This window comes from Thermothelomyces heterothallicus (genome assembly GCF_042370625.1).
Source record: "Thermothelomyces heterothallicus CBS 202.75 unplaced genomic scaffold P884_scaffold_10, whole genome shotgun sequence".
NCBI classification, from domain to species: domain Eukaryota; kingdom Fungi; phylum Ascomycota; class Sordariomycetes; order Sordariales; family Chaetomiaceae; genus Thermothelomyces; species Thermothelomyces heterothallicus.
This window is the reverse complement of record NW_027192571.1, coordinates 240,401-262,544: the sequence shown is the minus strand read 5'-3', so window position 1 is coordinate 262,544 and position 22,144 is coordinate 240,401. Positions and strand designations below refer to the sequence as shown.

At 58.8% G+C, this 22,144-nt stretch overlaps 6 protein-coding genes across 6 annotated transcripts; 3 read left to right on the top strand and 3 right to left on the bottom strand.

The window, feature by feature from the left end:
- Positions 1-1,881: 1,881 nt before the first annotated feature.
- P884DRAFT_16693 (uncharacterized protein) lies at positions 1,882-2,752 on the top strand. The gene has a single exon (XM_069437286.1). The coding sequence runs from the start codon at positions 2,002-2,004 to the stop codon at positions 2,671-2,673; it is 672 nt and encodes a 223-aa protein (XP_069297807.1). The 5' UTR covers positions 1,882-2,001; the 3' UTR covers positions 2,674-2,752.
- A 506-nt stretch (positions 2,753-3,258) lies between these two features.
- P884DRAFT_199774 (histidine phosphatase superfamily-domain-containing protein) lies at positions 3,259-8,487 on the bottom strand (the record flags this gene model as incomplete). The annotated part of the gene is made up of 5 exons (XM_069438252.1): positions 3,259-3,733; positions 3,872-4,308; positions 4,388-7,283; positions 7,337-7,358; positions 7,440-8,487. The coding sequence occupies 5 exons, from the start codon at positions 8,485-8,487 to the stop codon at positions 3,259-3,261; spliced, it is 4,878 nt and encodes a 1,625-aa protein (XP_069297806.1).
- A 1,655-nt stretch (positions 8,488-10,142) lies between these two features.
- Positions 10,143-13,646, top strand: P884DRAFT_199309 (Utp21 specific WD40 associated putative domain-containing protein; the record flags this gene model as incomplete). Its single annotated transcript, XM_069438222.1, has 3 exons — positions 10,143-10,253; positions 10,353-13,095; positions 13,306-13,646. The coding sequence occupies 3 exons, from the start codon at positions 10,143-10,145 to the stop codon at positions 13,644-13,646; spliced, it is 3,195 nt and encodes a 1,064-aa protein (XP_069297805.1).
- Positions 13,647-13,889: 243 nt separating this feature from the next.
- Positions 13,890-16,046, bottom strand: P884DRAFT_199520 (amino acid permease/ SLC12A domain-containing protein; the record flags this gene model as incomplete). Its single annotated transcript, XM_069438237.1, has 6 exons — positions 13,890-13,929; positions 14,007-14,156; positions 14,226-15,188; positions 15,330-15,581; positions 15,674-15,770; positions 15,857-16,046. The coding sequence occupies 6 exons, from the start codon at positions 16,044-16,046 to the stop codon at positions 13,890-13,892; spliced, it is 1,692 nt and encodes a 563-aa protein (XP_069297804.1).
- Positions 16,047-17,458: 1,412 nt separating this feature from the next.
- P884DRAFT_291882 (uncharacterized protein) lies at positions 17,459-19,320 on the bottom strand (the record flags this gene model as incomplete). The annotated part of the gene is made up of 3 exons (XM_069444131.1): positions 17,951-19,320; positions 17,804-17,843; positions 17,459-17,554 (listed from the first exon to the last, which is right to left on the bottom strand). The coding sequence occupies exons 1-3, from the start codon at positions 19,231-19,233 to the stop codon at positions 17,459-17,461; spliced, it is 1,419 nt and encodes a 472-aa protein (XP_069297803.1). The 5' UTR covers positions 19,234-19,320.
- A 718-nt stretch (positions 19,321-20,038) lies between these two features.
- On the top strand, positions 20,039-22,032 carry P884DRAFT_329478 (uncharacterized protein). The gene is made up of 2 exons (XM_069445633.1): positions 20,039-20,446; positions 20,511-22,032. The coding sequence occupies exons 1-2, from the start codon at positions 20,170-20,172 to the stop codon at positions 21,581-21,583; spliced, it is 1,350 nt and encodes a 449-aa protein (XP_069297802.1). The 5' UTR covers positions 20,039-20,169; the 3' UTR covers positions 21,584-22,032.
- The last annotated feature ends 112 nt before the right edge of the window (positions 22,033-22,144 follow it).

Genomic DNA, 22,144 nt, shown 5'->3' with positions numbered 1-22,144 from the left:
GTTCCATAAGCTCACCCCTGCGTCCATTAGAATGCTAACGACAGTCCTTCAGAACAGGCACCCGGGGTGAATTCCCGTCCACCCGTTGTCTCAGTGCTAGTACTGGTACTTCCTGGAAAGCTGAATGCGGGCCGTGCACGTACAACACCTGACACTCATGGGAAAGACTGACGGGATGGGTCCAACGTCCCTGCTCGCCCCGTTACGCCAACGCCAACTTGGATCCTAGTGAACCGAGTAGTGTATGTCGTCGGTTTGCAGCAGGCAACCGGGACCAAGCCAACAACCCCGGCAAAGAACTTTCCAGGGAAGTTCTTCAGCGGGGCCCCAAGGTCTGACCGCGTCCTCCGTCATGACACGAGCAAGGGCTTGCGGCTTCTATGAGTTTTCCATGATAACTACTTGGCACGGCCGCCGATCGAAACCAGGTGGTTTGATGTTGACAGGGTCGATGCTACACCACGACGCCCTCACTCTCTAATAGCACATTGGAATGCCGATGTCCCCGTCAACAGCTCGGCACTAGTGATTGAGATTCTGCGTACCACTCCGTCTTATCACTCTACCATCTCCGTTACAGTACATTGAGAATAAGATTCAATTCCGAGGCCGAGTGTTTGGTATCCCCACCGGACAGCCATGGTCAGCAAATCATCAGTTGTCACGCCGCCGAGCCCCATTCGTTTTGACGCAGCCGTGGCGGATCACCGTCCCGGCTGCAGCCCGAGATGCGGCCGTGCCCTGTCCGATTGGTAATAACATTCCCCGCCGCTCTCGTGGTTCTGGGCGCATGCGGCCACCTCGAGCGACCTTATGCAGAATGATGGCCTATGCGTCAAGTTCAACGACATCATCGAACAGGGCCTGGCGCCAACATCTTCTCCAGGTCGCTGAACCAGCGACGACGCATCGAGCACTGACAAGCCGCATGAACGGTGTGCCTACTCGGCAGCCATTAATTACTGCCGACCTTGGGATCGGGCCCATGCATGCATGGTACGGTCCGGTTCAGTGTACAGCCATAATCGGCAGAAAGTGGCCTGGAACCGAGTGTCCATTATCCCACTCCTCCTGGCCGGCCATTTTGTGCTGGGTCTTTTTTTTCTTTCTCATTGACATGTGCGCGAAGCAATGCCTGAGCCTTCCTTCAGTCCGGTCCTGACGCGCCACCGGAGAGCGATTTTCCGTAGAAGAAACCACACAACCGACCCCTTCAGGGTGTTCACCGAAGAACGTGCGACGGCCCAAACCGTGGGCCGAGTCGGAGACAAGGCTGGTGCTCGACACACTCGTGGGTATTATCCCAGGATTTCTCTCGTACCGAGCCAGCACATCAATTTCTCGATTTCCATCTCAATGCACGCACTGAGCCTAATAAACCCGACGGGACGGAAGCGCTTCCGAGGGGCTGACGTTGCATCCCTGGCAGGATACCAGACTTACATGCGCCGGACAGCGGTGGTGCGCACTCTAGGCATCACACTTTCCAAGATCATTTCGGCCGACACGACCGTGCGCTCGACAGCAGATCATCAGCGATCCCTCCTTTCATCCCAGATTTCTATGCTCGGCCCGTCGGTCGTCTTATGTGGTGTAAGAGGCTCAGCCCAGCTCGAGCCAGATGGCTGCATGCTTGGACCGTTACAGCCCTGGGGAAGATCGTGTCTAGGCCCCTGGCCCGTTACATCATTTTCCTTTCTCTCGAGAGCACGTCATTACTTCTTCCCAACGATCCGAGGACATAATCACGGAGAAGCCTGACCCAACCCTGTCAGATACACCAAGGTTGAGGGTAAGTTTTGTCGACACGGCCCGATAACCCACCTCCCCAGACTGCGCCGATGTCTTTGCGAGAAGTATCTCCACACCTTGGTCCCGTCAGCACTCCGTCAATGTTTGAAGAATATTGCTAGTGATGTTACCGGCTGGGGATTGGAAGAGGCGTTTCTTGGCTCTCAGTTTTACCTCAACTGCAAAGTGACAGGCAGGGGATTGTGACTTATGACAAGCCGCCCCAGCCGGAGCGCACAGCCGAGCCGCGCCCTCCCCTCCGCCCTAGTTGCTCGCCTCCTCGCTTGTCTCCTGGCACCAAAACGAAAGGGATTCCGGAGAGGCATATCCGATTCATTGTCCACCATTTTGTGTGTATGTATGTATGCACATGTCCCGTTTGAGAAAGGGCAGTGTATTTCGTACAATACTAGACGTCGCTGCCACACTACCCTGGTATATGTATGTATGTATGTACATACAGTACTTACATACAAACCCTACGTGCACAAGTGGCTACCCGCCGAATTCGGCATTCGTCAAGTCATGGACAGGGCCGCCGACGCACATGCCCTGGCCCAGCGAGGCTCGACCAAGCCCGTCTCGGCGCCGGAGGCCCGTCCCGCGTCTAACAACGGTTTTCCACGAAACCGGAACTCGGCCAGATCGCCAAGCTGCGACCCCATAACCCTTCTTCTTCTTCTTCTTCTTCTTCTTCTCCTTCTCTCGCATCATCTCGTCTCTTGTCTCCTCCCGCGCATCCGGCCGGTCTATCACACACAGCCTCGTTTATCAAGTCTACGGTGTATGTACTTGTGCTCTATGCCACCCAATCAAACCATACAGTTCGTCCCGCCGGCCCCTCTACCATTCTTCCCTCCCTTCTTCCTCCCTCCCCGTTGATATACCTCTCGCAAAGCCGAGCCCAGCCGATAAACACTCAACACCGGTTAGCCCCACCTCTTTGCTTGTCCCGTTTTCCTCATCAGCCATACAAGAAGACGTTCCCCTCCCACGCTCTGACCTGACCGCCTAAAAACCCTGGTCACCCGGCTTTTCGGAATGCCCACCTGTGCGCCAACGTCCTCGGGAGGCTTTCCGCGCAGAGAAAAAAAAAAGGGGGGGGGGGAGCAAGAAAAATGGAAAACCGGCAGTGGGAACCCGGGCGCCGTTGGTGCAATACAACCTACACTTGTGGGCCACACCACACCACACCACGCTGCGCGGAACCGCACTGCACTGCATCACAAACCCCCCCCCCCCCTCTATCCTGGTAGGCGACAGGGGATCTGCTTCATCAGGACCACCCGACGTCGGCCCTGGCGGCTGAGAACAAGGAGGTCCTATGAACCTTCCTCAAAATGGCGGGCCCTGTTGCCATCTCGGAGTGACACACCCTTCGCCATCCTCCACTAATGCGACCGGGCACGACCATACCGGCCGGCGTCAGGATCCGAGGTCGTGGTCCTTTCATCTGAGAGACGCAAATCAAGCCTGATGCGCCGAATTTTCGTCGCCACCATGATCTCCGCCTTTGTTTTCGTCTTCGCCTTTGCCTTCTCTCTCTGGCTTGGACGACGGATCTGGCATAGTCGTCGCAGCTGCCTCAGACGTCGTGATGATATCGGCAATCACAGCAGCCGTGGTCGTATCGACCGCCGAGTCTGTGGTAGTGGTGGTAGTGGGCGTGTCGGCAGCCGACCCTCCTCCGGCAACATCCTCCCCCTTAATGGTGGTCGTGCTGACCGGCTCAACGCCCTGCGCAACTCCGGACACAGCCGGCGTCTGTCCTCCATGCTCAGCCGGCTTCGTTTCGAGCCTCTCGCTCTCCTCGTTCTGCTCCTCCTCGTTTTGCTCCACCTCGTCCCCCTCATTCCCCTCATTCTCGCTCTGATGCTGCCGCTCTTGGAACGTGAACGCGTCCGAGAGGTTGACCGCCAGGAACGTCTTGGGCAATTTCACTCTGCACGTGCGCGCCGCGCGTCAGGTTAGGCTGGCTGATGAAGTAAAAAAGAAAGAAAGAAAGAAAGAAAGAACGAAAGAACGAAAGAAAAAAAAAAAAGAAAAGAAGATGACATGATAATTAAAGGTGGGCACTTACTGGTGGAACTTGGCCCTGAGCGTCTCAATCACCACCTTCCAGTCATGATGAGCCGTCAAGCTCCTGCGGGGGGCGCAGCCGATGCAATGCCTGCTGTCAAGCTGCACATCGAGCGGGTCAAACACGTGGCATCCGGGACTAATGGTAATCTTGATGCTGTAGTTGAACGCGGGTGCGCCATCTTCGCCGGCGGGCGGATTAGCGGGCATCTCGTATAGCTCGAACGAGATCTGGGAGAGGAAATCAAGCTCCGGGATGGTGGCCCGCTTGATCTTCGTCTCGAGTCCGCCCTCGAGGATGCAGTTTAGCAGCGTGTAGATGTGCGATTCCTTGGTGAAGTAGATAAAGCACTTGGCTTCGTCCGACGCCTGCATGTCCTCGAGGTCTTCCACGATCTCTTTGAGCAATGGAAGCGATGTCAGGAGGCCGATTTCAAGCTACAGAGCGTGACAACCGAGTGAGTGACCAGTCTTTTTTAAAACCAACCATCAAGTCAGACTGCCTGCTGCTACTTACCTTCTCGCTATCAGATATGCCGTACTCCTGAGGGCAGATGAAATCGAACAGCACCTTGGCGAGCTGATACAGCTCCCGGAGCGGCTCGAAGCGTGCGTCCGTCTTGGCCTTGGTTTGGCTGTTGCCGCGGTGCAGGTGGAAGTACTTTTCGGGTAGCTCGGCCTCCCCGCCGTTGCGCAGGCCGTTGAGGAAGGATCGGCGGCGGAAGATGCGCCGGACCGCCTTGTGGCCGGAAGTTTCAATCTTCTCGCTCAAGCTGTTCGATTGGGTAGATCGCTCCTCGGCTTTGGTGTTCTCCTCGGGATCGACGGCGTTGTTGTTGCTCGACGATGCAGAGGACGACGTCTTGCCCTCCTTGCCGTTCAGCGAGACCCCGTACTCTTCCTCGAGCATGCTCTTGGGCGGGGTGAACACCCACTCCAAGAATTGCCGATTGTGGAGGGCGTCGAACTTCATGGTGTCGTAGAGCTCCGATATCTTGCTCGGGTCAACTTTCTCACCGTCGCAAAACTCGGCGAACAGCTTCTCCCAGCGCTCCTTGAACAGCTCGGCGTCCTCGCCGCAGCACCACCGTGCCTGGATGCTGCTGACCGCATTGGCCTGCGACAACGATCCGGCCGAGGCGAGAGATGATACCGACACGGCAGAAGAACCGCACTCGTTGGTGTTCTTGTCCGCGCCAGGGTTGGCCACGGAGTTCAGCGGGTTCACGGCGCCGCCGTACAGCTTGGCATAGTTGTGATGCATCACCTTGCGGTGGAAATTCATCAGCTGCACCACGCGCGTCTGCACCTCGGACGGCTCCGGCATGTTCTCGGGCCAGGCGAACTGCGGCGGGCGCTCGTTGCCTTTGCGCAGCAGCCCCTTGAGCTTCTTCTTGACCTTATCCATCTCGTCCTTGGCCGCGTTAGAGTCGTCGAGCAGGTCCTTCCTGATGGTGATGAAGTCCTCGGGCACGTCCTTCTTATCGAGAAAACTCGCCGCCCAGATCTGCGCGCTGGTCACGACGCGGCGCTCGCTGCTGCTGAAGACGTGCACCTCGTCGAGCACCTCGCGATTCATGAGCCCCAGGTCGCCGCGCATGTTCTCGCCGAGCTCCTGCGACTGGTAGCGGGCCGAGTGCGTCGGCTCGCCGCCCCACTTGACAATCAGCTGCAGCTTGTCGAGGACGAGGCTCTCTTCGGCTGCGGTGAACTTGGACATGGTCACGCCGGAGAGCGAGTCGGTCCTCTTGGGCGGCCTTCGAGGCGTCTTCCCGCCATCCTTCTTTTCGGTATCTTCGTCCGTCTGGACCACTGGTTCGTCTTCCTTGCCGGCACCATCGTCTTGTTCCCTGGAGGACTTGGCGTTCTTTGAACCCGTCTTCTTGCGGAACATGGGCTTGATCTGCACTTTGGTACCTGCCCAGCTGCCCTTTTTGATCAGGACATTGCGCAAAGCTTTGAGCTTGGCAGGGTCCTCGATGCCGGCCTTCATGGCCGCGTCCACTGCGTCGAGCACGCTTGCCAGCGCGGGTTCGCCGATGAGAAGGACCTCTTCTTGGTGACCCCTGAGCAGCTCGATAAAGGGAGCCGTGTGGAAGGTGAACTTGTATTTCTGCTTGGGGGTACGGTCGGCGTGACGGATGACCGACACCACGCCCTTGAGCTTCCAGCTGGGCTTCGGAGGCGGCGGCGGCGGCGGTTCCTGCTCGTCCTGAGCCGTGGCCTCGGGAGCGACGGACGTCGCAGCGGACGCGGCGGCCGGGACAGTGGTCGCGACGCCGTCCTGCGAGGACCCGGATAGCTGACTGGCTAGCGGACTAGCTGGCATGCCGTTGTGCTTGGACTCCGCCTTGGCCGGGGGGAGCTGTTCGACAAGAGACTCGCGAGCCGACCTCTCCACGCTCGGGCGGCCCTGCGAAGAGGCCTGCTCTCTTTCCTTGTTGACATGGCCGGCGCGAGCCGACATGGCATCGGGGTCGGAGATCACGGGCGAGGGCATGGGCGGGGTCCGTCCATCCCTGCGCTGCTTCTCCTTGATGAAGATCTCCCTCAGGATGCTGGCGCAGCGGTCGTAATAGTCGTCGTTGTCCTTGACGAAACTCCATCCGTTGACGTCAATGACGTAGCTCTTGCCACCGGCACGCAAGAGGTCGAAGCCGCAGACGCGTTGGCCAAAGGCGGTACTGATCTTGCAGGCAATCTCCTTCTCCTCGCTGCTCAGCGCCGTGACGTAGCGCACCTCCTTCCCGTGGGTGTTGCGGCGAACGACGCCATCCACGACGGGCGACTTACGCGTTTCGGCGTGGCAGTAGGTCGGACCTACCGTGTAGGCTTTGACGTCCTCAGCATTGTCCACCTGCATGAAACGCTCGTAGATGAAGCTGTCGTTTGGTTGGGTGATGGCGCGGGGCACGTTGAGATTCTCGACATATTCGCTGCTCTTGTTGCCTATCTTGCGAAACAGCTTCCGAGCGCCACCGCCGGCGGACGAGGGAAAATAGATGATGATGTTGTGATCCTCGCCGCTGGTCGGCTTCTCGACGAAGGGCTTCTTGATCAAGGTGCCGTCGACGGAAAGGATGTCGCCGCCGTCAAGCAACTCCACTTTCCGAGGGCTAGCAGACCTTATCCTCTCTGCTTCCGAATCGGAAGGGTCGAAGGTGATGCCGCTGACCTCCCGGATGTACTTGCAGATGTCGGGTGTCAGCAGCGCCGGTCCGCCGTCTCGGTTTACCTCGATGCGCTGGGGGGTGGGAACGCCGATGCGGTCGAGCAGACGCAGGCACAGGCGGCGGTCCCAGAGGATCTTTTGCATGGGCACGTCGTTTACGCAGAAAGGCTTGCGGGCCTTGACGTACGCAATGGCTTTGTCGAGGGGAAATCCATCCGAATAGAAGGATATGAGGTAGTCGCTAGCTGTTTTTAGCACAAGCAAGACGAACCGAACCGGCCGGGGGATGCTTACCAGATAGGCCAGTTCTCAACCTCTGTTTTTGTTTTGTTACCTATCAGTCAGCCTGTCCGAGGATAGGAAATGAGCGGAGAACTTGGAAAAACTTAAAACTCACCCTCGTCAAGGATAACTTTGTCCCCAAAGACACAGACATCAAACTCGCGATTCTGAATTAGCCGGCTCAGGATGTTTCTGCTCGGCTTGCTTCTCGCCTTTACGTCCAGGGCGCACACGCCAATGACGCCCAACGGAGCAGGCTTGTGTTCCTCCTTCTCCGGTCGGTGCGACACGACGCGGTCCCCGCTGGGGCTCTGGTGACTGCTGGCGCCGGTGCTCCCGCTGAACCTGCGATTTGCACGACTCCTAGACCTGGTGGGCTGAGAACGCGGCGTGGGGGCAGTGCCGGTCTGCTGGGGCTTCTTAGACGCCTCGCTCGGATTCTGCGCCTGCGCGGGCGATTCGCGTGGCGCGAGTTGGTGAGCTCCCCGAGACCCCTGGCTGGCCGTAGTTGCGGTCATGCTGGGCACTCCGGGTTCGGCCTGCGTCGCAGTGTGATGTTTGGATCCTCCGCCCGACGCTAGGATGCCGGAAGCCGATCGGTGAACTGGGGAGGCGCTAAGGCTGCCATTTTCGCTTCCGTTGACCGAAGCCGCCGAGCTGGGGATGCCGCGAGCCGAGGCCAAGCTGTACAGAGAGCTGACGCTCATCCGATTGCTGACGGGACCCTCGGACATGGAGGTGCGGGCGCTACGCAGCGGGGGATCGGGAAGACTGCGGTACGGAGCTGCTTCGGCGGCTGCGTTCGCTTGCAGGCGGGGTGTGTCCGGGTCGTCAGGATCAGTCACTGCGGTGGTGGTGGTGGTGGTGGTGGTGGCGGCGAAGTCCCGGAGCGGAGAGGGTGGGACCGCGTTTCCTCGCGACTGATTTTGGGAACTGCCGGTTTCTGCCACAGTGACCCTCTCTGTCGAGTCTTCTCCGAGCGGTGGAGCGGGCGGAGCGGGCGGAGCGGGCGGAGCAACTGACGCATCCGCTCTTTCTGTGTGAGCCTCGGTGATGTCGGGCCCAGACTGCTCGGATTTGTGGGCGGAAAGAGGGGAAGAGGAAGGAGGACCGAGGGAGTGTGAACCGTGCTGCTGGGGTTGGGACCTAGGCTCGGACCCCATTGGTGTTTCTTCTCTTTCTCCTCCTCCTGGTCCTGGTCCTGCTCCTCCTCCTCCTCCTCCTCCTCCTCCTCCTCCTGCTGCTGCTGCTGCTGCTTGTGCTGGTGATGGTGCTGGTGCTGGTGGTGTTGCTGCCGGTGGGGCGGCACCGATCGAGGTTGTCGCTTGCTCTACATTCACCTGCGGCTCGGAAGGCGGCAACGTGGCATTGCCAGCGTTCACATCGGTCGAGCCCATGGTTGGGGTTTGAAGCCGTCGGAACTCGGACCCAATGCTAGCACGCGTCGACAGTTGGCCGGGTTTGCCTGCCGTCTTGATGGCGGGGAGGAGCTCTACTCGAGCAGCGTCTGCAACTGGCCGGAGAACTTGCGCCGCTGAGTGTCTGCAAACGTCGGTGCCTGACGGTCTCGTGTGAAGATGTCGGGGGCTTGCAGTGGAGTTCGATCTGGTGGCCCGAGCAGAGGAGCATTGGCGCCGTGGCAAACCGGATTAAGTTTGTTAAGCAGCTTCGGCGCAAGGGACAAGATGGAATGGAGTGCGCAGGGACCGAGACTAGGAGCCCCCGGGATGTTATTTTTTTTTTTTTTTTTTTTTTTTTTTGCATGTTCCACGTGGAGAGAAAATGGTGTGTGAAGACAACTCGGCAATCGACTGCCGCCCGCCTCAATGGGCCAGCCAAGCATCCAACCCGGCAGCCGGAGCCATGGATAGACGCAGTAGTTCGTCTTGTAAGCACACGCGGACACTAGAAAGGCGGAGGGTGGAAGGGGACGATCTGGGCGAGGCCACAAGGGTTGACTGATACTAATCCGTAAATGGCGGGACCGAGGGGCCAACGCAGTGCCGGGTTCGCGGTCACTGTAGTGGGGCGGAGGGGCACAGAAACCCCAAGCGCTATGACGCCAGCGAGCTTCTGGAAGGCGCCGTGTTTGTACTGTATGTACGGATCCGTACTATGTAGGGTAACGACATGCTCAGGTACGTACGAGTACTTGCAGTAACTGTCATTTGCGGTGCCATGAAATCTAAGGACAAGATCAAGTGGTTTTCCAGCCTTCGACGTGTTGCTAATAAATCGTTTATTACCTAGCAACTGAATTTCAACATTACGATCCCGATATTAGCTTAGCTCTTCCCTAATCCCCCTTTCAAGCTCCCTTCAAGCTCCCTGCATCGGGTCTGTCTTAATCTCAGACACTTTGTTCAGAACCTCCCTGTATTGCCATGCGCAACAGGCAAGTGGTCGCGTGACACGCGGCCCGTTTGGAGAAAAATGAGGTGCCCTTCTCTCTTAGGCCTAGTGCACGAGGTAGTGTATGTATGTACTATGTATGTATGTACATAGTGTACATATGTTACAAGCCTCTTGAATCGACCCAAAGGCGGTCAAAGATGCGGCCCAGCATTGGCACGTTACGTTGGCGTTCCGGGAACGGGCTCGGGCCCTCGGATGAGTGGGGCTGGCATGTCGGGGGGTTGTCGGCGATTGAAGGCCGGCGTTGGGTGGGTCAAAGCAAGGTGTGGCTGATAATTTTTTGGTGGGGCTGCTCGTGCTTCTTTCGGGCGAGGGCTCCCGAAATCCTCGAAAAGTCGCAACCGCCATCACCACGGACGCGACGCCGCCCATTGGTAGCAGTCGTCGGCCACCACTCGACACAATGCCTCATTCGGAGCCTGATGAACCGTTAACCAAGCGCCAGAGGACCGATGCCGTTGTCAAGGCGCGCAAAACGGCCAAACGAGGCTCGGCCATTTTCGCCCCGTTCCGAGTGAGTTTCTTCGAAGCCGACCGTTCAAGATCGGAAAAAAAAAAAAAAAAAAAAAAACCCTTCTTGCTGTATATCGGGCCTCTCTCTGACACGTTCCAGACCATCGGCCTAGTCTCTCCCACCGCCGTCCCCTTCACGTCCATTCCCCTCGGCAAGACCACCTTTCAGATCACCACGTCGGTCGGTCGCGCCCTGCAGACATACGACCTCAAGCGCGGCCTCAACCTTGTCTTCGTGACGCGCCCTCAAACGCCTGCCGACATCACCGCCACCTATGCCTGGAAGGAGAAGGTTTTCGCGGCTTGGGGCGACCCTCGCTCCGGCGAGCCCCAGGGGCTGTGGGCCTTTCAGCGCGGCAAGAAGGCGGCCGAACTCCAGCTCCCCGCCGACTTGGACCAGCCGATCAAGCAGATTCTCATCTTCGGCTCGTGGATTGTCGCCTGCGCCCTGACCAGGATCGAGGTGTGGAAGTCGTCCACACTGGAGCATTACACCACCATCTTCACCGCCGCGGCCAAGAAGGGTGCCAACGAGATCACGGGCGGCGTGTGCAACATGCCCACGTTCCTGAACAAGATCTTTGTCGGCCGAAAAGACGGTTGGGTGGAGATATGGAACATCAGCACCGCCAAGCTGATCTACACCATCCTCCCGCCAAATCCCGACTGCGGCTCTGTCACATGCCTCCGGCCTTCCCCGGCCCTGTCCCTGCTGGCCATCGCCTACTCGGAGGGCCCGCTGGTGATCCAGAACGTGCTCACCGACAAGCCGGTACTCCGGCTGAATGCGGGGACCGAGGACGCGCCGGTTACCTGCATCTCGTTCCGAACCGACGGCCAGGGAGCGGGCCAGGATGGGCGAAAGGACGGCGTCATGGCTACCGCAACCGGCGTCAGCGGGGATGTCACCTTCTGGGACCTCAACAAGGGCGGGAGGGTCATGGGAGTTCTCCGGAGCGCGCACAACCCCCCCTCGTACAACAGGGACGTCCGTGGGGGCATCAGCAAGGTCGAGTTTCTCCCCGGGCAGCCCGTCATCGTCACCAGCGGCCTGGACAACTCGCTCAAGTCGTGGATCTTTGACGAGTCGCCCTTCTCGCCCGTTCCGCGGATCCTACACATGCGCAGCGGCCATGCGGCCCCGGTTCGTTGCCTGCAGTTCCTGCCGTCGGATTTTGACGGTGCCGAGGGCGGCAACAAGTGGCTCCTGAGCGGCGGCCGCGACAGGAGCCTGTGGGGTTGGAGTCTGCGCCGCGACGGGCAGAGCGCCGAGCTCAGCCAGGGCGCCCTCCGCAAGAAGGCCAGGAAGGTCGGCATCCTGGCCGGAAGCTCGCTCTCCCACGGCCCGACCACCACCCTGGACGACCTCAAGGCTCCCGAGATCACCTGCATCGCCTCGTCGCTCAATCGTGACGGCGGGATGGGCGCCATGCCGGGGAAGCAGGTGATCTGGGACAAGGGTAACGACAAGACCAAGCTCTCGAGCGCCGAGCTCAGCGGCATGACCGGGTGGGAGAGCGTCGTGACGGCCCACAAGGACGATCCGTGGGCGCGCACCTGGTTCTGGGGCAGGAGACGGGCCGGTCGGTGGGCCTTCAAGACGGGCGACGGGGAGGCCGTGTCGACCGTCGCCGTCAGCCCGTGCGGCAGCTTCGCGCTGGTCGGCTCGAGCGGAGGCAGCATCGACATGTTCAACCTGCAGTCGGGAAGGCACAGGCAGCGTTTCCCCTCGAGGCTGACACCGGCGCAGCTCCGACAGCTGAAGATGCAGCAGCTGAAGGCGCTGGACGACGTCAACAAGCTGCAGTCGCGGGCCCGGAAGACGTTCGCCCCGGGCACGGGAAGGCACACCAAGGCGGTGACGGGCATCGTGGTCGACTCGCTCAACCGGGCCGTCATCTCGTGCTCGCTCGACGGCAAGATCAAGTTCTGGGACTTCGTGACGGGTAACCTGGCAGACGAGATCGACTGGGCGCCGATGATCAAGATCACGGCCTGCCGGTACCACGCGGGTAACGACCTCATAGCGTTCGCCTGCGACGACCACTCCGTCAGGGTGGTCGATATCGAGACGAGACAGACCATCCGCGAGCTCTGGGGCTGCCGCGGCGACATCACCGACTTTTGCTTCTCCAACGACGGCCGCTGGATCGTGGCCGCGTCGCGGGACTCCACCATCCGCGTCTGGGACCTGCCCACCAGCCACCTGATCGACGCCTTCCGGCTGGAGAAGCCCTGCACGGCGCTGGCCTTCTCGGCCACGGGCGAGTACCTCGCCGGCGCCGTCGAGGGCGACCTCGGGGTGCAGCTGTGGACCAACCGCACCCTGTTCAAGCACGTGCCGACGAGGCAGATCTCGGACCAGGAGATCGGCCAGATCGCCGGCCCGACCGCGTCGGGCGAGGGCGGCCAGGGCCTGATCGAGGCGGCGTTCGAGGCCGAGGGCGGCGGGGAAGGTGGGGCGGCGGCGGCGGAGGAGGAGGAGGAGGAGCAGGACGACGGCGTGACGGCGCCGACGGTCGACCAGCTCAGCGCCGACATGGTGACGCTCAGCCTGGTGCCCAAGAGCCGCTGGCAGACCCTCCTGCACATCGACCTGATCAAGGCGCGTAACAAGCCCAAGGAGCCCCCCAAGGCGCCCGAGAAGGCGCCCTTCTTCCTGCCGTCGGTGGGCGGCGCCGCCTCCGCCGCCGGCGGCCTGGCGGCGGGCTCGCTGGTGCCTCTGGCGGACGAGGCCAAGAAGCAGGCCGAGGCCGAGGGCTCGAGGCTGACGCGGCTGGATCGGATGCGGAACCAGCAGGCGCTCACGTCCAAGCTGCTCGCTTGTGGCGCGTCAGGGGACTGTAAGCGCTTCTCTACCCTATTTTCTCTCTCTCTCTCTCTCTCTCTCTCTCTCTCTCTCTCTCTCTCTCTCTCTCTCTCTCTCTTTTTTTTTTTTTTGGATTTATTTTTCTTTCTTTCCTTTACCATCTGTCTGTACAACAAAAGAAATATAGAAAGACCTGGTGCTAACGAGGTTGCTTCTGGGAAAAAAAAAAACAAACATAAAACAGACACGGATTTCCTCGAACATCTCAAGTCCCTCGGGCCGTCGGCGGCCGACCTCGAACTGCGCTCCCTCTCGGTGGGCGACGGCGGCGACGAGACCAACGAGCTGCTGCATTTCATTCGGGCGCTGACGAGCCGGCTGAAGTCGAGGCGCGACTACGAGCTGACGCAGGCCTGGATGACGGTGTTCCTGCGGCTGCACTTCGACCTGGTCATGGCCAACGAGTCCCTGCTACGGGCCCTGGCCGAGTGGAAGCAGTATCAGACCAAGGAACGGGAGCGGTTGGATGACCTGGTCGGGTATTGTGGCGGAGTTGTCGGGTTTTTGAGGAGTCCGCGGACCTAGGGTTATTATTAGATCCGGTTGTTTATTTGTCCTCGTTTTAAAACGGAGTATCAAACGAGAAGGATATCAAGCCGTCTTCTGAACGACAATGCAATTGAAACCTCTATCTCGATCATGCGAGGAATGTCTATTCATCTAAATCTAGAATTGCTATTGCGAAAGCATATCGCTTTAAAATCTACGACATGCCTCGCATTTCTGCCCCCCCGCTCTGGGGGGCGGGGGGAAGGGGTTTTAATCTGCCTACCCAAACACCCAGTCCAGCAGCCTGTCAAAGAAATTGCTGGATCACGTCGGTCAGCAAACGTCCAGTGACGGACCTCGAGGGAGGGTAAAAAATTGAGAATAGTAACGACTCACCTAGGCTTACTCGGCACATAGCTCCGCTCGTAGGCGTCGATCTCGTCCAGGTTCTTCTTCAGATCAATTTCCTTGGCGCTGAATATCCTGGTCTTGTGGTAGAGCTTCCAACCAATGTACAAGATGGGGCAAACGGCGATCATGGTGTACCTGCGTCTCCGTCAGCACCAGATTACGTTATTAGAGCTTCCCGAGATGGAAGCGCTCGGATGGACTTACGAGAACAAGAAGGTGGGAACATCCCAGTTCCCCGGCAAGAAGACCATGTAGCCGCCCACAAAGGTCATGACGAAGGTGCCGGACAGCGCGTACCAGGCGGCGTAGGGCTGCAGCGCGGCGCGGTAGGGGAGGGTGCGGCGGTCGACGGCCTGGGCCTTGAGGGCGGCGTGGAAGCGCAGGTAGGTGAGGCTCATGACGCTGAAGTTGATGAGCTGGCTGGCGGTGACGAGGTTGACGAACCACTGCAGCACGACGGCGGCGTCGTTGGACACCTGCAGGAAGGCGAGCAGGGCGATGAGCAGGACGAGGGCGACGGCGTAGACGGGCACGCCGGCGGCGGTGCAGCGGAGGAAGAGGCGGGGCGCCTTGCCCTCGAGGGCCATGCCGTAGAGGGAGCGCGAGGCGCAGTAGACGTAGCTGTTGCCGGCGGAGAAGGCGGCGGTGAGCACCATGGCGTTGACGATGTCCGGCAGGACGCGGATCTGGAGGCGGTTCATGGCGACGACGTAGGGGGAGGCGGCCGCGCCGGGGGCGCCGCTCTCGAAGGCGCGCCGCATCTCCTCGTCGTCGTACGGCACCAGGATGCCGACGGCGAGCGAGCCCAGGACGAAGAAGGCGGTGAGGCGGTAGAAGACGGCGTTGAAGGCGCGCGGCATGACGCGGCGCGGGTTCTCGCACTCGCCGGCCGCCATCGAAACGTAGTCGGGCCCCGCGATGGTGAAGGAGGCGGAGATGAGGCACTGCAGGAAGCCCATGAAGCGGCCGAGGGCGCCCGTGTGGTAGAGCTCGGCGAAGGCGCCCGGCTCGCGCCAGAAGCGGAAGCCGAAGCGGTCGCGGAGCGGGTTGCCGCCCAGCATGACGATGAAGGTGAAGATGAGGAGGCCGACGATGAGGAGCATCTTGCCCAGGGCGGCCCAGAACTCGACTTCGCCGTACCACTTGACGGCGAGGAAGTTGATGAGGCTGGAAGGGTTGTGAAAGCGAAGGGAGTTATGTCAGCTGGTGGTGACTGGCACGCTAGGGAGGGTGGGAGGGGGAGGGGGGGAGAGAGAGAGAGAGAGAGAGAGAGAGAGAGAGAGAGTCAGAGGATGCATGCAATCATACCCGTAGAGGAGGATGATGATGGCAATGACGCCGCCGGGGGGCACAATGTCACTCCAGTAGTGGATGATGACGTTGCAGGCGGTGATCTCGAAGGGCACCATGGCGGCCTCGAAGACGAAGAAATTCCAGCCGGCAGCGAAGCCAAAGGCCTCGTCGACGTAGCGGCCGGCAAAGCGGATAAAGGGGGATGAGATGGGAAGGTAGGTCACCATCTCGGCCATGCAGAGCGTCACGGCGAGGATAAAGGAGCACCTGAAAAATGACGCCCGAGTCAGTCAGTCAGCCGGGTCCCGCGCCAACCGGGCGGCTTAACCGGAGATACACCATATCTCGCTCGTACTGACCATAGGGTAAACGCCATGAACAGGCTGGCGGGCCCCCCATTCATCAGCCCTCTGCCGATCTGGACGTACAGGGCGGTGCCAATGGTCCCGCCAATGCCTAGAAGAGCCGTTAGCCAAGCTTGGACACGACGGAAGCAGGCCGAGGTCCCGGGCCGGGCCGGGCCGGGCCGTGGCGAGACCGACCGATCAGTTGGATGTGACGCGACTTGAGGGTGCGGTGGGTGTGATCACCGGGAGCACTGAGGACGGAAGCACTCTCGGGCGAGCCACCCCCGACTGGCGTGCCCTTCTCGGCGGCCGGTCCGGGCTCCTCCTTGACGGAGCCCGATCGGCGGGCGCTACCGCTCTCGACGTCCACTGCTGACGAGGCCATGGGCAATCTCGATAAGGAAACAAGACCCCGGTTGTCTGTGTTAGGTAGTGCGCTGCTCCTACTGTACTAGTTACTAGCTAGCTGTCTGCCCGGGCGATTAGAGAAGAAGAGGGGGGGGGGGATACGGTATAGTTAGTTATTGGGTTGTCCCCGACGTCGCTGGCCCGAGCAGGCCAGCCCTCAGTGGATTTGCTTGAGGAGGAGAGAAAAGAACTCGACGACAAATCTCATGAGTGTCGGTTGACGATCGGACAAGGTCGCGTGTCTCAATGCCAATTCCCGACAAGCCGTCGCCGGGTACACAGCCTGAGAAGGGGTCTTGGTTCTAAATCCAGGACAATTGGAACGATTGGAACCAAGAGAAGGAGAAGGCGGGGCGGTCCGAGATGGAAAACGGAAGCCCGAAGGACGTGGCCGATGAGCAAGTCTACTACGTAGAGAGCTCTCTGGCAAGAGTTTACTAGTAATCCGTACTCCGGAGAAAGGTGGACTCCAAGGGTCCAGGGATCTTCGCGCATCCCACATCCCACATCCCACATCCCACATCCCACCTCGAGTTTCTCGCCGAGCCGACCCATACGTATGTAGTATGCAATCCGGACACCGGGAAAGGAGCGTCTCCATTTCTCTCACGTGTTCGCCCGACCTCCCACAGCGCCTGTCGGGGTTGACCATGCAACATTGTGCCGGCGTGCCGGTACCCTGTCGGCTCTGTTTGATGGCGATCGCTCTCAGTTGAGCAGGTGGCCAAGTGATGTGCTTGCGGGCGCAAACGGGGCCAGGATGGCGCTCCAAATTCGCCGGCTTTTTTGCGCGAGTTTGTGGACGAAGGACCAAGATTTGCGCCGCTTGCGAGGCTGATTGTGGAGGTTGAATCGCTTTGGCCTGGCTTGGCTGAGCTTGGCTTTTGCCCCAGTCCCCATAACTGTCCCCCCCCTCCACTCGAGCTCCTCAGCTTGCAGGTCCCCACCCACATGCTCCATATTGCCTCAAACTGCGCTAAGCCGGATGTACGGATTACATACAGAGTATACTACCCTATCACGTAATACGGTAATACGGAATCATTACGGAACACTTTGTGCCCCTCTTTCCGGCCGCGCGCCGTCGCCGGGATCTCGGTACCTCCGATCGTCACGGGTGTAATCCGTAGTGACGCGGAAACCGGCGTCCCCTCAGCCGTCTTCGGCGACAGTCCGAGGAACACAAACCTAAAGGTTACCAGCATCATATCCGGACTGCTTCAAGCACGAGGCAGGCATGGCGCTGGTCCAGCGGGGCAAAATGGTGTTTTCCTATTTTTTTATTTTTTTTATTTATTTATTTATTTATTTTTTTGGCTGGCGTTGTTCTGAGCTACTGAACCCTACTGGAGTGCTGACTACGCCGAGAACATCCGCTTGAAGATGGATTTATTTCAGCTCATTCATATCGTCGCTCAGGAATCGTTCAGGGCCGTGAACCAGAAGACAGGATGTTCTTGGGTCCTCGAGCGTGAGCTGGCCCACCTGTGAGAGGTAGAAGAACCTTAACTTAAACGCGAAAAGGGAAAGAAAACGAGACGAAGCGAAAAGAAAAACAGGAGAGGATACCAAGGAGCGGCAAACACCCAACAGAGATATCAATCCTTATCGCTCGGCTCAGCTTCCCTCGGCCACCTCGCAACATCTAAGAGGAATGACGGGCAAGATATCGATCAAATAAATCTGAATCCCTCCTTACAATTACCACATCTCTCCCGGTACTCACTCACTCACGCGTCGGAACCCGCCGACCCAGCACACGCTGACACTACAACTAAGAGCCGTCGAGAGCCACTATCCTTCCGCTTATTTAAAATCCAGTCTTTACCCACATCTTCCCCGCCTTTGTTCCTTTCTAAGACATCCCGGTCACTCCCTCACTCCCTCCTCGAGACCAGCGGCGCCCCAACCACTCTCGCCAGCACTTCAGCAACCCTAGCAGGTGCCATTCCATGCCTCGCCGCCACTTGAGCGTAGGGGAAGCTCGCCTGGATGGTCTGCGCCATGTCTTGGAGCAGGGGTCGGAGGTAATAGTTGGGGGCGGCAGGACCCGGATGGAGCGGGTTCTCCGAGGGCGGCTGCTGGTTCTGATGCGGCCACTGGCTCGGGAGTCGTCTCTGCTCCTGCCTGGGCGCCGGCGCCGAGCGAGGAATCATATGCCCGGGCGGGGAGAACCCTGGAGGTGGTGGCATGGTCCGCGGCGAGGATGCGTGGTCGTGGCTCTGAGGGTTCGCATGGCCATGCGTCTGGGCAGCGATCTTGGGACTCGTGCCTGAAACCGGAGCCTGACGGAATGCATTCTGCTGCCGAATTCGCGCGCAATGGGGACACGAGGTCGGCTTGGCACCCGTGGCCAGCACGGCAACAGACGGCTTATCCCTGTTGTGTGCTTGAGGCACCGTCATGATACTTCCCGTCGAGTACATGGTGAATGGAATGCCGGTGCGTGGGCTCGACGTTGGAAAAGGGGGTAGCGGAGGCATTGCGCCGGTCGCATTGCCCACGCTAATGCCGCTCATGATGCCGCAATCAGCAGAAAACACTCTGCCGGCATCAAACCCGGGGCTGTTCGTTGGTACGCCGTCAAAATCGAGGCAGGAGATCTGGTCAAGAGTGACCGAGCTCTCCTGCGTGGGCGTTTGCGTACTCGTGTTCGTCGTGCTTATGGTGGTGGCCGTGTTCGTGCCAGCTTCAGGAGGTGCTAGAGAGGGCTGCGGATGCTGCTTTGGAGATATGGCGTCTGAGAGCCGAGGTGGGCGGCCTGTCGCCAGGGGAAATGTCTGTGGAAACGCAAACTTCTCAAGAACCGGCAGCGATGTCCCCCGGGATTCCATTGCCGTCTCAGGACCAGGAGCCTTGGCTTGGCCGATGCCACACAGGCTCCGGCAACGGCCGGCTGGTGGAATCTGTGGAGAATCCCGAGTTTCCTGGTTGGCAGAACGGGTATCCTGGTGCTGGGGGTGTGCCGTTGAAGTTGTCGTGTTGTGCGCTGTCGTCTGTTCGGTCAACCTCTTCTTCTTGACCGGACTGCACGAGATGAATTCGATCTCGTCTTCAACCACAGGTCGTTTGAAAGGAGGGCCCAGGTTATTTGCGAATTCCACTTTGCCTGACCCGGGGGGCTGAGGTTGAACTGGTTCTGGCTTCTTGGATGGTTCAGACATCTTGATGCAGCGAAGAAGGAGACAGAATCTGCATTCAAACTCTGAGGAAGATAGGAACAGGGAAATGAGACTAGGGTCTGTGCCGTGGCACAGAAAAATTCATATTATATATGTGTAAACTCTCAAAGGACCCCATCATCATCTATCTGGCCAGCACGATGTGGTTTAACATTGTCAAACCTGAAAGGGAAGCAGCAGATACCCAACAGCAGCAGCTTTGCCATTATTTGCACTATGCAACTTGAGTTGCCAAAACAAAAGAGCAGTTAAGGGACTCTGATTAACATCATGCAAAGCGGAGGTAAAGAAATCTGAAAGAATTGATGGGAGAGTGCTCGTGAAACGATCTCATGATGTATGTCTTTGAGACCACGAGACCAACGTTACAGGAACGCACTGAGGCACCGAGGGGCATTCTGAAGCTGCACATGTCTGAAGCTGCCATCCCCCTCCCCCCAAAAAAAAAATTATTGATAGGGATATGACAGCAAAAGTCGTTGTCACATTTGAGCCGGAACTGAATTGGACTGGTGTATTTGGACTTCTCGGGGAAGGTTTTTTAGAGGTTTAAATAAGTATCTGTAGGTTAGACAAAGTTTGGATAAGTGAGCACAGATGAACATCAGGGCACGATGGCAGGCAATAGCAGAGTGACAGCCAGCTGAAAGGACGGTCCCGCCAACTGTCGCCAAGCATACAAGCAGCGTGCTGCTAAACAGAGCCTAGTTACTTGGAACTTAGTTAATTGGAAGCCGGGCTGTAATTCGGCGGGGCAAAGCTGCACTTCTCTGCCTTGCCGACCAACCCCGCTACAAGATCGCCCCGAACTCTCCAACTTAGCAGCTTCTCGATAGAGCCAGCAGGGTCCCATCTCAAAAGCGTTGTGCCGTCGTGCTCCTTAGCCACCCAACATCGAAATCGGCTGCGACTGCAAACATGGTCGGCCACGCAGCCAACGAGCTGCTGTCGACCCAGAAGGCGTCCGACTCGGGCCTCAAGGTCGTGCTACACCCACTGCCCATCCTTGAGATCTCCGACTTCATTGTCCGTGGCTATCAGCGCGGGCTAAAAGGGGCGGTCGTCGGCGCGCTGCTAGGTCAGCAAAATGGCCGCGAGATCACAATCGAGCACAGCTTCAGCTGCAAGTCGGCCAAGAACGCCGATGGTCTCTACGAGCTCGACCAGGAGTGGTTCAAGAAGCGCCTGGAGCAGAGTTGGTGCCCTGCCTGCTTTTTGTTTATCAGGACCGTACGAAGACCCGACTGACAGCGAGTTAGTGAGACTCGTTCACAAAAGTCCTGCACTCGACCTCGTCGGCTGGTACTCCCTAGTACCCAAGACAGGCCCCTCCGCCTTGCACCTCCCCATCCACCGCCAGATCAGCTCGTACAACGAGTCCGCCGTCTTGCTCGGTTTTCATGTCGAAGATGTCCTGTCCCCGGCATCCGGAGACCCCTTACCGATTACGGTATACGAAAGCAACATGGAGGCCGAGGATAGCAAGGAGGCCGGTGAGGGCGAAGACAAGGAGATGAAGGACGCCGAGGCCCCCACAAACATGGTTCTCCGCTTCCGAAAGCTGCCATACACCACAGACACCGGCGAGGCCGAAATGATTGCGATGCAGTTTATTCGCGAGGGTGGTGCCAACGCTGCCACGGTAGACGGCAACGAGAAGCACATCCTAGAGCAATTCGACAAAAAGATCGCCGTCAATGACGGCAAGGGCAAGCGTAGAGCGGTTGCCTACGAGGAGAGCAGCAAATCAAAGAAGGACGCGGCCGCCCGTCCGACCGAGCCAGCGACAACAAGCCCCGACGCCAACCTCACACGTGCCGAAGCCGAGTACATGTCGGCTCTCCAGGCCAAATACAACGCCATCAAGATGATGAGGTCCCGCCTGGGACTCATCATTACCTACCTTCAGAACCTCCCTCCCGCCTTTACCGCGGGCACCCAGACAACATCGGAAGCAGCTGATTTTGCCCGGGCTTCCAACGGGCAATACACGATCCCCTCCAACAACATCCTCAGGCACATCCAAGCTCTGGTAACCAACGCCGACTTGGTTGCCCCTGCGGAGCAAGCAACGCTGGAACGCGAGATCCAGCGCGAAAAAAACGACGTCAACCTCATCTCCATGATCTCAGACCTCATGTCCAGCGTGAATGAAGCCCGCGAGGCAGGCAAGAAGTTCCACATTGTGGAGTCGGCGCGGAACTCACGCCAGGGCAGGACGGCCGCTACGAGCAGTTCGCTGTACGAACAGTCCTTGTTCGAGCCTGAGCTGGGAATGGGTGGTGACGGGGACTTTGCGGGCGGGTCCGATTCCGTTCTTGCTCCGTACTAAACTAAGCCCGCAACACTCTGGCGAGGAAGCATTGCGCGTTGGTGCTGGGGGGCTTTCGCTGCCAGCCACCTAGCTCGGAATTGTAACGACATGACGAGGATAATGACCGTCAAAGAAATGGTGAGGGCGTTGCATCTGCACGGCTGGCGCCAAGTGACTCGTCCTTTTTTTTTATTCGGCGTTAGAGGGGATATCATATGGTCACTTCTATCTTATAGGGGTTCTCAGGGAAGCCATTCAGAATTTCCCGAGGAAGAAAAGCCGGGGCTGGACGGAACGGAGTATTCACAGAGGTAGAGCTCGCAGCCCCTGAGCTTGTTTAGTCGGGAGCACTAGCGGCGAAGCATATATCAACGGAACCATTGTGTGCCTTCACACTTTCGAATTGGATATTCCCCGAGTTCACGAGCAAACAGATACGGATACGAAGGAGTAAGTATTCTGTGATGCTAAGGGATATCTAACTCGGAGAGAGTGCAATAAGCCTCCTTCGGCACCGCCAGGCTCACCCGAACGCCAACCCCCATCCTAAACGGGCGTGAAGGAGAGCGGGCAGAATGA

What these genes read in the sequence shown, in the direction of transcription:
- P884DRAFT_329478 (XM_069445633.1), top strand. Translation starts at nt 20,170, where the DNA reads ATGGTCGGCCACGCAGCCAACGAGCTGCTGTCGACCCAGAAGGCGTCC. An exon ending in CAAGAAGCGCCTGGAGCAGA is followed by an intron (nt 20,447 to 20,510) that starts GTTGGTGCCCTG and finishes ACAGCGAGTTAG; the next exon opens with TGAGACTCGTTCACAAAAGT.
- P884DRAFT_16693 (XM_069437286.1), top strand. Translation starts at nt 2,002, where the DNA reads ATGACAAGCCGCCCCAGCCGGAGCGCACAGCCGAGCCGCGCCCTCCCC.